Below are 13,769 nucleotides of genomic sequence, written 5' to 3' on the forward strand. Positions count from 1 at the left end.
GCACATGCTACCCTCAACTATTTAGTAAATGTGGAACTGTTCACCATACTGCAGGGTAAGAGCCAGCCAGTCCCTTCCAGACAAAACCAACCGCTGTGTGAAGCGGGGAGTCACCAATACAGATGTCACACAGTTTCTAACACTTTATCCTCTGCCATTCAGCTTTTGTTGTTGGTCTTTTATTCCTTCTTCTGTCATTTGTTCACTAGGAAATTCTTCCCTGGAAAGAATCTGGGCCATAGAAATTACCAAATGAGAATTCACTGGTGTAGATACCACAGCACAGTCTGCTTGCCTTTGCCTTTCCTCCTGTCCAGCCTTACAGGGTGCTTTCCTGGTACTTCCTCAAAGCAGGAGCTCCCTATTGCTCTCCATCTGTGCAAGGGCTGGAAGAGTCGATTTTCACTCTGCATTTGTAGCTAGGAACCAAGCAATAAACAGGTTGTAAAATAATGTTTGTACATTGCTTAGCAAACTGGGATTTTATTCCATATTGGCCCCTATACAATTAAAATAAACAGAGTTTATTATTATCTAGCATAAAAAAATCTGTAAGAAAACAATGAAGAACTGCCAGTAATGCCAAAGCAATTAAAATTCACACATGCTTTGTTTTCACAAACACTCTTTAAATATCTTTCTTAATTAACAAATAATCAGCTGTATATCTAGAATAAAAGTTTGTTATCTTAAGAGGGCTAGTGATGACAATACCTCATAAATTATGTGCAATTTACTGCAAAGGAAAAAAAAAAATTTGAGCACTTTTACAGTATCCAAGCAATTGCTACACAGGAAATTAAAAGAAAGAGTACAGGAAAGAAGCAGCCCTGTGGATTATCTGTTTAAGATTAACGTCTCACTGTGAAAGTTATTAGAAAATAACACACAAAGCCATTTCAAGTCAGATTATGGTTTCTCTGAGCATGAAGGCATGCGCAGATACTCCATTAAAGTTTTAACTTTCTCATCTAGGGATTTTCCAGGTCACAATTAAGTACTCACATGGTGTATCATAATAGAGTTTGTTCTGAAGTGATTTGGGCAGCTGTCCTATTCCATTGACTACCAGACAGTATAAATAGAATAGAATTAACCAGGTTGGAAAAGACCTTTGAGATCATCAAGTCCAACCTATCACCCAACACTAACTAATCAATTAAACCATGCCACCAAGCACCCTATCCAGTCTCTTCCTAAACACCTTCAGTGATGGTGATTCCACCACTTCCCTGGGCAGCACATTCCAATGGCCAATCACTCTTTCTATGAAGAATTTCTTCCTAACATCCAGCCTAAACCTCCTTTGCACAGCTTGAGACTGTGTCCTCTTGTTCTGGTGCTGGTTGCCTGGGAGAAGAGACCAACCCCCACCTGGCTACAACCTCCCTTCAGGTACTTGTAGACAGCAATGAGGTCTCCCCTCAGCCTCCTCTTCTCTAGGCTAAGCAACGCTATCTCCCTCAGCCTCTCTTCATGGGGCTTGTGCTCCAAACCCTTCAAGAACTAGTAGAAGTCACCTTACAGTAAAACCAACCATCAGAATGACATTAAAAAGACCTTTTTACCTGTTCAGTTATTATCATCATCATATCTCCACTACTATAATCTCATTAGTCATTATCAAACCCTGGGAAAGAGTCACACCTAGCAATCGCTGTTCAATACACCAGCACTAAGTGAAGCTCAGTTTGGACCTGCTTTTATGAAGTGCTAGACTTCCCTATTTCTCACTTTTCTCTATTTATATTTCATATGTAGCACAGTACACAGTGCTAAGAGTAGATACCATGGTAGCTTACAAGGCCCAAATTCATATCACATATTCAGTATTACTATTGACACCCACTGAAAACTTACCACAAAGAAAGTCAAGGAATGAGATCCTGAAATCAGTTACAAGCTTAATTTCATCTTCCAAGGCCTTGCTGAAACTCTTCACAAAATTAACTGTTTGATGGTTACTGGGTTTTTCTCTCTGCTTGAAAAAACCCTAAAACATGGAATACCCAGGTCTCTGTCAAGTCCTTTGAATTTTGGTGAATAGCTGCTACAGTTTCTGCCACCAAACACTATGTTTATAAAAAAACCCACCAAGTTTTCCTTGTCATTTGGCAACAGCCATTTGATACAGAGAGATAAAAGCAAGCAATATGCATTCAACCACCAGCATCTACTGAACTAGAATTATTTGGGTAAATATTCAAATCATTTCAATATTGTTAAGTTTTTCAGGCAAAAATTGAGCAAGGATAAAGGCCTTTTATCCCACATTGCTCACATCCATATCAAGTGCATCCACTTGCACCATCTTGGAAGCATCCTCAGTGTAATTTTTAAGGACATCTTAAGTTATGTTAGAAGGATTTTTTTTTTTCCCCTTTAAACAAGAAAAGCTGGAAAAAAGTTTTAAACTATAGTAAAACCCAAACTTACCACGACAAAGCCTTTCCATTCGAGTTTACCACTTGCAAAATGTCACACGCTGTAACTCTTTCTTAATGAGTTCAACAGAGAAAACAAAAGCCATCTGCACTTAACCCCAGGTAATAATCGCATAATAGGACACCGCCACTCTCTGTCAGAACGCATCGCTTCAACACTCGCGAACTCCACACCTTGGAGGGGAAGGGGTGTCGGAGAGCGGAGAACCCCAGAAACCCTTTATGAGGAGGAAAAAGTGGCGGCAGCAGCGGGTGACAACCTGCGGGCAGCCCGTCATGCCCGCAGTTACAGAGCGGCGCTCCGCCTCCGAGGAAAGCTGTCCCCGCTGCCCGGGCAGGTTCCCCGGGACAGAATTGTCCGTGCGCAGCCAGAAAAAAGAAAAGAGTTTGGCTTTGAGTTAGTCGCGGGCGGCAGGCGAGGTTGCTGCCACGCAGCTCCCACCCCGCAGGACGAAGGCACCATCGACCCTAGCAGCTCCCATCAGACGGCTGCTTCGTTTTGGGGAGAGGGCAGCGGAGCCCTGGGCTCACCTCGATGAGCCGCTGCAAGGCGGGCCCCTGCAGGCAGGTGTGGTTGCCGAGCAGCTCCCAGTGCTGCTGCAGGAGTTCCTGGGCCGCCTGCACCTCGGCCGGCCGCTCCAGCGCCTGTAGCACACCGGCGCCCAGCCCCACATAGCTCAAGTAAGCCGCAAGCAGCACCGGCACCCGCCAGCACCGCTGCTGCCGCCTCCTCGCCACAACCATCAGCCTTGCTGCTGCCACTGCCCCCAGCGCTGAAAAAGCTGCCGCGCCGGGGGCGGGAGCGCGGCAGCCCGCCGGAGGAGGGCTGCGCCAGGCAGGGTACTCCGACGGCCCCCAGCACCTCCCCCGGGCCTGTCTCCCAGCGTGTTCCCCAGTCTTCCCTTTGCCCCGCTCTGCGGCGCGGAAGAAAGTCCAGCGCGGCGCTATGCCGAGTCGGGGAGCTGTTTCTGCAGCATTCCCCCAGGCAGCCCATACACCTGCCCTGCCATCTTCGCCCTCCTCATCCTTTTCCTTCACTCCGCCTCTCACCTGTCTTCTTCGGAGCGCAGAATCGCGCCGCGGCACCCTTCTCTGTGTTACATACGTCTGCACAAAGTTGGGCATCGAGACATGTTTGCCCTTTGGAGAGATGCTACCCAACTACTATCTTAACAGTGGCAATTGCTTATCTAACCAGTTGGTATCAGTTATAGATGACTATACCAGTAGCTTGTGTAAATATAGTTTCCTCTTTCCCACAGCTGGTATGTTAATTTAAAAGGCAGTGATGACTCCTTGATGTAAACAGGTGTGAAAGTAGCAGGCTTACCGGAGTCTTCCTTGGGTTTGGCTTTTCTAGTGAAGATGTGACTGCTTTCTCCATTAGGTAGCTCCCAAGACCTGTTTGATTAATTACTTTCTTGTATAGGACTACATCAAATATCCCTCTCTCACTGGTGGAAAAAACAATCAAACCATTGTGGGTATATAAAAAGTTTGTAATTTTCAGGTTTATTGCAGAATAGACGATGAATAACTCCACTAAATATCTGACTGGGATGCCTATATACATTGTCAGAGGGCAGTATCTTCTCACACTGCTCTGGTGTGGGTTTTTTGTTTGGTTGTTGTTGGTTTTGGGGTGGGTTTTTTGTCTTTTTTTTATTTTTTGGTCTTTTGTCAGGAGAAAGAGAGAGAGAGAAAAGATGCAAAGACACAGGGGGAAAAAAAGGGTAGATGGCATAGAGAAAAAGAATATAGATGGTGTAGTATAGGTCAGGAAATACACACATCTGAGCTACATGTTGATGTTTTAACTGCATTGAAATCAAATAATTGATACAAAACACACTGAGTATAATCATGCCAAAACATTACAGACCTAAGCATAGAGCATTTAATATTTATACTAAAGTTGGCAACTACATGCAAGACTGAAAACCCAGGATGTGAAGCACATACTTGCTATAAGTTATTTGACAAGGAACAGAAGAGATCAAGGTACACAACAAATCTTCACAGAACCATAGCTGATTTTCTAGACTATTGCTAGAAATGTCACTTGTGTCAACTTTCTATTTACATCTCCAGAAAGAATGGCTCAAATATTTGCAGGTGATATTGTGGTGTTGCCTGGAAGATACTGATACATCTGATGATGAGGAAGGGCTTGCTGTATAGGTTTAAAGGGTAAGTATAAGCCTGGAGGGACATTTGCTGTGAAGGAGAGTTTTTATGTTAATCTGTTTAGAGCACATTTACCTATCCTAAACCAGTGTATGGAAGCCAGAATAACAAGAACTAAACCAACGTATGGAAGTCAGAATAACAGGAACTAAATGAATGTATGGAAACCAGAATGTTTGAGGGACGGGATGACCATATACTGCGATGTGCTTCTAATTTGTGAATTGAAAGAAGGGAAGACATGAATCTTGGACTTTGTATTTAGATGCTCAAGGCCTGTTTACTGTACAGGAAGAAAGCTGTCACACAACAGTGCACTGTTTAGATGAAGGTAAATCTTTGGAATGTTTGTATTTAAGACAATGTATAGATAACAGGAAAATAGGCCAGGAACGGAGCAGTTTGCTCCTGCAGATGTGAGCAGAAGAATAGGAAGAAACAACTAAAAGAGCAGATGTGGAGAGTAAAAACGCCACTAAGAGGAGCACCCTCCCAGTCCACCACCAAAAGACACTGCCACGTATGGACAAGAGGAGCTGAATGCAAATGACTGTATCTTAACTCTGTAAAACTTGTGTTCAGGTGCATACCTTAGGAGGAAATATCCCTTGTGCGTCCTGCACTGTTCATAAATGATTGAAGAATGCCAACTTAACAGCCTTGGCTGTTAATAGGATAGAATAGAATTAACCAGGTTGGAAAAGACCTTTGAGATCATCAAGTCCAACCTATCACCCAACTGAGTTAAGTTTGGTCTTTTTCATTGTATCAGCTTCTGGTCCTGCGCTGGATTGCTGCTCAGGACAATGTGCTACTTTTCCACATCACAGGGCTATTGCTTCTGCCACAGGCTATAGAGTCAGAGGCTTCAGAAGTGCTATTTTCCATGCATCTGAGCCAAGCAGGTTGTGTGGTCTCCATTCTGTGCAGGATTGCTCCACTGGTAAAACAAGTTATTAAAAGAGCGGAAGAGTCCCTTTTGTGCACTGTTTTGGATCATAGTAAGCCCTTGTGATATCACAGTTCATAGAATTATAGAATTGTTAGGGTTGGAAGAGACCTCAAGGATCATCTACTTCCAAACCCCCTGGGCAGGGACAACTCACACTAGATCAGGTTGCTCAGAACCACATCCAGACGGGCCTTCAAAATGTCCAGGAATGAGGCTTCCACCACCTCCCTGGGCAACCTGTTTTAGTGTCTCACTGCCCTCATGGCGAAGAATTTCTTCCTAACATCCAATCTGAATCTACTATTTCTAGTTTTGCTCCATTCCCCCTGGTCCTATCACTACCTGACACCCTAAAAAGTCCCTCACCAGCTTTCTTCAGGCCTACAATAAGGTCTCCCTGGAGCCGCCTTCTCCAGACTGAATAGCCCTCGCAGTCTCTCAATCTGTCTTTCACAGGAGAAGTGCTCCAGCCCTCTGATCATCTTCATGGCCATTCTCTGGCCACATTCCAGCATGTCCACATCCTTCTTGTAACAGGGGTTTCAGAACCAGATGGAGTACTCTGGTGGGGCCTCACCAGAGTGGAGCTCAGGGGAAGAATCACTTCCCTCGACCTGCTGGCCACACTTCTGTTGATGCAGCCCAGGATATGATTGGCTTTCTGGGTGCACACTGGTGGCTCATGAGCTTCTCATTCACCAGCACCCCCAAGTCCTTTTCTTCAGGGCTGCTCTCAAGCCAGTCACTGCCCAGCCTATATCAGTGCCTGGGATTGCCCCAACCCAAATGCAGGACCTTGCATTTGGTCTTGTTGAACCTCATGAGGTTGTCATGGGCCTCTCCAGCCTGTCAAGGTCTATCTGGATGGATCCCTTCCCTCCTGTCTGTCTGCTGCACCACACAGCTTGGTGTTCTCAGCAAACCTGCTGAGGGTGCACTCAGGGCCACTGTCACTGGCCTCCATTTGGACATGGACCCACTGACAGCCACCCTTTGGGTGCAGCCATCAGGCCAGCTCTTTATCCACTGAATGGTCCATCCATCAAACCCATACTTGGAGACCAGGATGTCATGTGGGACAGTGCTGAAGGCTTTGCTCAGGTCCAGGTAAATGATGTCAGTTGCTTGACCTTCATCTGTTAATACTGTGACTGGTGTTCTGTCATATTATTTTTCTTAGCTGTTCAGTCAATACTTCTTGCTTTTATTTTTGTTAGAGGATGGGTACTAGAAAGTGCTCGATCCATCTGTGCTCAAGAACAGGGTCAGTGCTTCCAGTAGACATCTCCAAGTAACTGATTACAGATGTGCATGACCTTTAAGATCTCTTCAGGATCTTGAATAACTAAGCTCACAGGGTGAGCAAGAAATTTCTGTCATGTGTAACACTGGAGAGGTCCTCCATCTCTCTCTCTTTTCTGTCCCAACATGGTCATATGCTTGACTTAAAGCATGTTTTTCAGTTTTCTGACAAGGCAGCTTGAGAACTGCTGTAGCTACTCTCAGCCTTACTAAAAAGAGCAGTAGCAAGAAATTCAGAAGAATGTCTCAACATGCTGCTACTTTGCAAAATCAGTATCAGGAACATGAGAAATTTTCTGCACCAGAGTGAAAGCAATCCAAGCTCCTTGCTATCTCTCACAGTTATAGGCTGATGCCTAGGAAAATTCTGGAGAAAATAGTAGACATGCAAATAAATTCCCATTGGATGTAAAAGGAAAGTAATTATAAGGTCTAAATAATTCCATTGCCTTGCTAATAGGGATAAAAGTGGTAGCATAAACTATTCTATTTTTTTTTTTTTCTGCTTCTACAATTGAGCTGCTACTAGCTGCTAGCAGCTTGTGGCCGGTTGACGTTGCCCCCTTAAGAAAGGGAATATGGTGGACGGAAGTTGGTAAACGGAAGGAATAGTCTAAACTATTTCATTGGTAAAGTGGGAGGAAGCACCCTCTGAACTGGGAGTGTAGGAAAGATATCTTGGGCAGTCTGGCATTTTATTTTCAGTCTTGCTTCCGCCTTTCTACGGTGCGGCTGCTCTCTGTCCCTGTGCTGGGCTTTCTGCCAAGGCTCCGGCCTTGAGAAAAAAACTGATAAGGCCTGTATTAACTCCTTTCCAATTAACACAAACTGCTTCTAACATTTTTTTTTTCTTTCCTCTCTTTTCTCTCTCTTCCTATCCCACTCTGGGGAAAGGGGGGAGAGAGGGGAGAGCGGAGGTGGGGAACCCCCTCTGTCCAGAGGGGGGTCACTCTCATTTCTGTGTTACTCTGTTGTATATCTTTGTATATATTGTAGATATTGTAAATTTGTAAATATCTCCCTGCAAACCCTACATTGCTTTGTAAATATAGCTCCACTGCTTTGCTAATTCAGCTTGCGAGTTTTTTTTTCCTTTCCCTTCAATTTTTTTTTTCCCCTTTACTTTACAAGGGGGAAGGGAGGAGGCTTCTCAGCCTTACCCCTTCCATCCCACCACATTTTTTTTTATTGGCGCCCAACGTGGGGCAGATAATTAGTTCAATTTATTATTTGATTGATTTAGTGTTTTCTAGCTGAATTAGCAAACATGAAGGTATTGTGGTTTGTGGAGCGATTATTCTTTTCAATTTTTGGGGCTCTGATTTACAGATATTGTTTGGGTTTGATTCTGGATTACCTGGGTAAATATTTGGTGCGGACAATTTATATGTGGGTTATGTATAGAGTTAAATTATGGTATGGAAAATGTATTAATTTATTATGGCCAGTGAGATACAGGAATGTTACCTCCACCACTCTCCCAATTGAGATAAAGGGTTTTAAGATTCCGCCTGAGGAGACAGTAACTTTAGGTGATGCCTGGGATCCAAAGGTGATTTATTTCATGTCTATAATTCTGCTGCTGGTGATAATTATCGTGTATCTCCTGATTTCTTTACGGCGAGAGAGAAAGGTGTCCAGGGCGTGTTTTGTTATTAAAACTAGATCAAAAAGAAAACGCCGTGGCTCTCGATCAGTCCCAGAGTCATCTAGTGATGAGGACTGTGGAGAACCCGTGTCAGTTAAAAAGAAGGCTAAAAAGTTAATTGGTAAAGCAGCTCTAAATGACTTTTCTGCTGATTCTAGCAAGCAGCCAAGGGCATCGGCTGGTATCAACATGGCACCTACTCCTTCTCCTACTCCTTCTCCTTCTTCTTCTCCGTCGGCCATTAATGGAGCAACGTCACTTCCACCCACTCCCTCAGTGGGACCGGAAGTCACTGCCCCAGCAGCTGATTTATCTCAGGACCTGTCAGCTTCCATTAAGGTGGCTGTAAATTCAAACACAGCTCCAGTTAAGGTGGCTCCTTTAAAGACTAGAGCTGGAAAGGGCAAAGATGGAGAAGAAGAGGAGGAGACTGATCCTGGTGAGGGGCCCTCTACTCTAAAAGATCCTGCTCAGGAGGAAGAGAAGGTTTGTTTTAAAGATCTAGCTAACCTAGTGAGATCAAAGCAGGATAGAGATGAAGCTAGGAAGGCAGCTGGCAAAGGTGGTTCTCAGCTTAAAGAGATCCTTAGGAGGATGACAGCAGGATTTTACGGGCAAAGAATTCAGGGAGATGAAGATCAAGATGATATTACAGACTGTTCGTCACCACGGGAGGAATTGAGAAATGTCCGTAAAGATTTCACCAGGGCAGATAAGGAGCCAGTTCTAGCTTGGCTTAGTAGGTGTTATGATACAGGTGCTTCAGCTCTAACAGTTGGAGACAAGTCAGCAGCTCAGTTAGGAACTCTCTCAAGGGACAATGGAATAGATAGACATCTAGGCGAAGCTCTCGGTAAGGTTAATCTGTGGATACGCCTTTTAATAGCGGTTGCCCTGAGATACCCTTCCCGAGATGATCTTCCCTGGAATCCTAAACCCTGGACTACCATAGATGAGGGAATTAAGCGCTTGAGAGAATTTGCTGTTAGAGAGCTACTCTATGGTGAACATGAAACTCTGAATCCTGATGACATTCCTGTGGGTATTGGTCTTGCTAAAAAGATCATCAAACTTGCTCCTTCCAATTATGCAAACATTCTGGCAAGCAGAATTGTGTCAAGAAGTTATGGTGGAGCTTCTCCTACGGTTGGCCAATTCAGTGATCAAATGAGACAATTGGAGGATAGCATGACACGTGGTTCTTTGGTTTCAGCCATTGAAACTCTGTCTGGAAAGATTGAGAATTGCATGAGAGAGTTAAAAGATGAATTTAGAAATTCCATATCCCAATTGGCACAGAAGGATAATTTCAATTCTTCCTCCAGGTGGGTACAAGTCTCATCTGTGAGGAATACATGTCCTCCAAGGAGGTCATTCCAAAACAGGACATTCCAAAACAGGTCATTCCAAAACAGACCACCAAGACAATCACGTAGAACTATTTGGATAACTCTGCGTGATCAGTTTGGTGAGAACATGAACCGCTGGGATGGCCAACCAACTTCTAATCTTTTCAGGAGACTGAGGGAATTGCAAAGTGGCAGAACCCAAGGTAGCAATACCAGAAGGGTAGCTGTTACTTCCACAGTTCCCCAGAACGACTCTTATGGCTCCAACAGTGGCTCCAGTTATAACATGCAAAGTTATAACCCTGCACAATATGTGCAATGCACATGTGCGCATGTTCCCCATAACTAGGGGTGCCCTGCCTCCCGCCAGGGGGAGGAGAGGGATAACAGAGATAACAGAATCTATTGGGATGTGTACATCCAGTGGCCTGGCACTTCACAATTTCGGAAGTACAGGGCCTTGGTTGACACAGGAGCTCAGTGCACCATAATACCATCAAATTATCAGGGATCAGAGTCTATAACTATTCTGGGAGTCACTGGTGGATCTCAAGAGTTAAGTAAGGTAGAGGTTAATATAAGTCTAACTGGTAAACAATGGAGGAAGCATACAGTTGTGACCGGACCTGATGCACCTTGTATTTTGGGAATTGATTTTCTGAGAGAAGGGCGTTTCAAAGACCCTAGAGGTTACAAATGGGCTTTTGGAGTAGCTTCAATAGAAATTGATGGACAAAAATTGAAGCTATCTGCCAGACCTGAACTTTCTGATGAATCTGCAGTTGTGGGACAACATAAGATACAGGACATTAAATTGCCGGTTGCTTCTCAGACTGTGCATCACAGACAATACAGAACCAACCGTGACTCTTTGTTGCCCATTCAGAATCTGATTCGTCAGCTGGAGAGTCAGAAAGTCATCAGCAAAACTCATTCACCTTTCAACAGTCCAGTGTGGCCTGTGCGGAAGCAGAATGGAGACTGGCGTCTGACGGTAGACTACCGAGCCCTGAATGAAGTGACACCACCTATGAGTGCAGCAGTACCAGACATGATGGAACTACAGTATGAGCTGGAATCCAAAGAGGCCAAATGGTATGCTACCATAGACATTGCTAATGCATTTTTCTCTATTCCCATAGCAGAAGAATGCAGGCCTCAGTTTGCTTTCACCTGGAGAGGAATCCAGTACACTTTCAACAGGCTGCCAATGGGCTGGATCCACAGCTCAAGCATCTGTCATGCAGTGATCCACGATGCTCTGGAGAAAGGCGGTGCTCCAGAACACATCCAGTTCATCGATGATATCATCGTCTGGGGTAAAACTGCTGAGGAAGTCTTCAAGAAAGGTAACAAAATCATTGACATTCTTCTGAATGCAGGTTTTGCCATCAAGCGAGACAAAGTGAAAGGACCTACCACAGAGATTCAGTTTCTAGGAGTGCAGTGGCAGGATGGACGCCGACACATTCCAGTGGATGTGGTGAATAGAGTCTCTACCATGGCAAGTCCCACAAACAAGCAAGAGACCCTACGTTTCTTGGGGATAGTGGGATTTTGGAGACTGCACATTCCTGGATATAGTCAGATTGTGAAACCTCTGTATGATGTGACTCGAAAGAGAAACCATTTCCACTGGGGACCTGAGCAACAAGCAGCCTTTGACCAGATAAAGCAAGAGGTAGTTCAAGCAATGGGTCTGGGACCAGTCCGAGATGGTCCAGACATTAAGAACATTTTGTACACGGCTGCAAGTGACAATGGTCCAACCTGGTGCTTGTGGCAAAAAGCTCCAGGTGAGACACGTGGACGACCTCTTGGTTTCTGGAGTCGAGGTTACAGAGGTTCAGAGGCTAACTATACTCCAACAGAGAAAGAAATCTTAGCTGCCTATGAAGGAGTAAAAGCATCTTCTGAAGTGATTGGAACTGAATCACAACTTCTCTTAGCTCCTAGATTACCAGTTTTGAATTGGATGTTCAAAGGCAAAGGATCCACACCACATCATGCCACAGACTCAACCTGGTCTAAATGGATGGCTCTGATAACACAGAGAGCTCGAATGGGAAATCTTGAAAGACCTGGTCTAGTGGAGGTGATCTCAAGTTGGCCTGAAGGTATCAACTGTGCTAAACCTCCAGAGGAGAAAGTGACTCGTGCTGAGGAAGCTCCTCCTTACAATGACCTCTCTGATGATGAAAAGAAATATGCTTTGTTTACAGACGGTTCCTGTCGTCTTGTTGGAAACAAGCGAAGGTGGAAGTCTGCAGTGTGGAGTCCAACACGCCGAGTTGCAGAGGCGAAAGATGGAGAAGGAGAATCCAGTCAGTTTGCAGAGGTAAAAGCTGTCCAGCTAGCTCTCGACGTAGCTGAACGTGAGAGATGGCCAAAGCTTTATCTCTACACCGACTCATGGATGGTAGCCAACGCTCTATGGGGTTGGCTAAAGAACTGGAAAAAGAGTGGTTGGCAGAGGAAAGGAAAACCCATTTGGGCAGCCAACCTGTGGCAGGACATTGCTGATCGAATCGAGAGAATTCCAGTGAAAGTGAGACACATCGATGCTCACATTCCTAAGAGCAAAGCTACTGAGGAACAGCAACACAACCATCAGGCAGATCTAGCTGCAAGAGTTTCTCAAGTAGACATGGACTCTAATCTTGATCTCGACTGGAAACACCGAGGTGAGATATTCTTAGCTCGGTGGGCTCACGATTCGTCAGGACATCAAGGCAGAGATGCAACATACCAATGGGCTCGTGACAGATCCATAGACATTTCCATGGATGCTATCACGCAAGTCATCCATGACTGTGACATTTGTGCTGCTATTAAGCAGGCAAAACGACTTAAGCCCTTGTGGTATGGTGACAGATGGTCCAAGTACAAGTATGGTGAAGCTTGGCAGATTGACTACATCACTCTACCACGTTCTCGTTCTGGTAAGCAATACGTGCTTACTATGGTAGAGGCAAACACTGGGTGGTTGGAAACTTATCCAGTTCCACATGGAACTGCACGCAATACCATTCTCGGTCTGGAGAGACAGATCCTGTGGAGACACGGAACTCCAGAGAGGATTGAGTCAGACAACGGAACTCATTTCAAGAACAACCTTGTAAAGAACTGGGCAAAAGAGCACGGTATTGAGTGGATATTCCACATTCCCTACTATGCACCAGCTTCAGGGAAGATTGAACGCTACAACGGTTTGTTGAAGACCACTCTCAAAGCCATGGGAGGTGGATCTTTGAAAAACTGGGAAAAACATTTAGCACAAGCAACCTGGCTGGTAAATAGTAGAGGTTCAGTGAACCGAGCTGGACCTGCACATTCAGATTTGCTACGGAAAGTAGAAGGTGATAGAGTTCCTGTTGTTAGAGAAAAGAATCTGTTAGGTAAAACTGTTTGGGTATTTTCACCCTCAGGAGAGGCTAAACCTGTCCGAGGGGTGGTTTCAGCTGAAGGTCCGGGTCACACTTATTGGGTGATGCAAGAGAATGGTGAAATTCAGTGTATTCCACAAAGAAATTTAACTTTAGCTGAAAGAGGTTAACTTTGAACTGTTGTACAGCTACATCGCGTCCAGAGGAAGAATCAACGAGGAATCTACGGTGCACGAACCCTGAGATCCCTGAAAGCCCTGAGTCAACTAAGAGACCCTGAGAATCCCTGTTTCCCTTTTCTTCGCTTCGTCGGTGAAGAAATGAACTGTTTTCCATTTTTCTCATTTTCTGATTTTCTTGGACTTTTGAATCATCTACATCTGAGCATAGCCGGAATGGACTATGAACTTTACTCACGAACTGTAAATATCGTTTTGGATTGGATGGACAGTATGAACAGCCAATGAAATTGTTTAGAAGGGGTGGACTGTGGCCGGTTGA

At 44.8% G+C, this 13,769-nt stretch overlaps 1 protein-coding gene across 1 annotated transcript in view; it reads right to left on the minus strand.

The window, feature by feature from the left end:
- KCNK17 (potassium two pore domain channel subfamily K member 17) overlaps positions 1-3,188 on the minus strand; it is a 30,047-nt gene extending 26,859 nt beyond the window's left edge. The window contains exon 1 of the mRNA XM_068147766.1: positions 2,976-3,188. Coding sequence (XP_068003867.1) covers positions 2,976-3,188 — 213 coding nt within the window. The remainder of the gene's footprint in view (positions 1-2,975) is intronic.
- Positions 3,189-13,769: the final 10,581 nt, after the last annotated feature.

The sequence above is a fragment of the Melanerpes formicivorus genome, unplaced genomic scaffold (assembly GCF_026170545.1).
Source record: "Melanerpes formicivorus ecotype bairdi unplaced genomic scaffold, bMelFor1.0.p_v2 SCAF_2, whole genome shotgun sequence".
Taxonomy (NCBI): domain Eukaryota; kingdom Metazoa; phylum Chordata; class Aves; order Piciformes; family Picidae; genus Melanerpes; species Melanerpes formicivorus.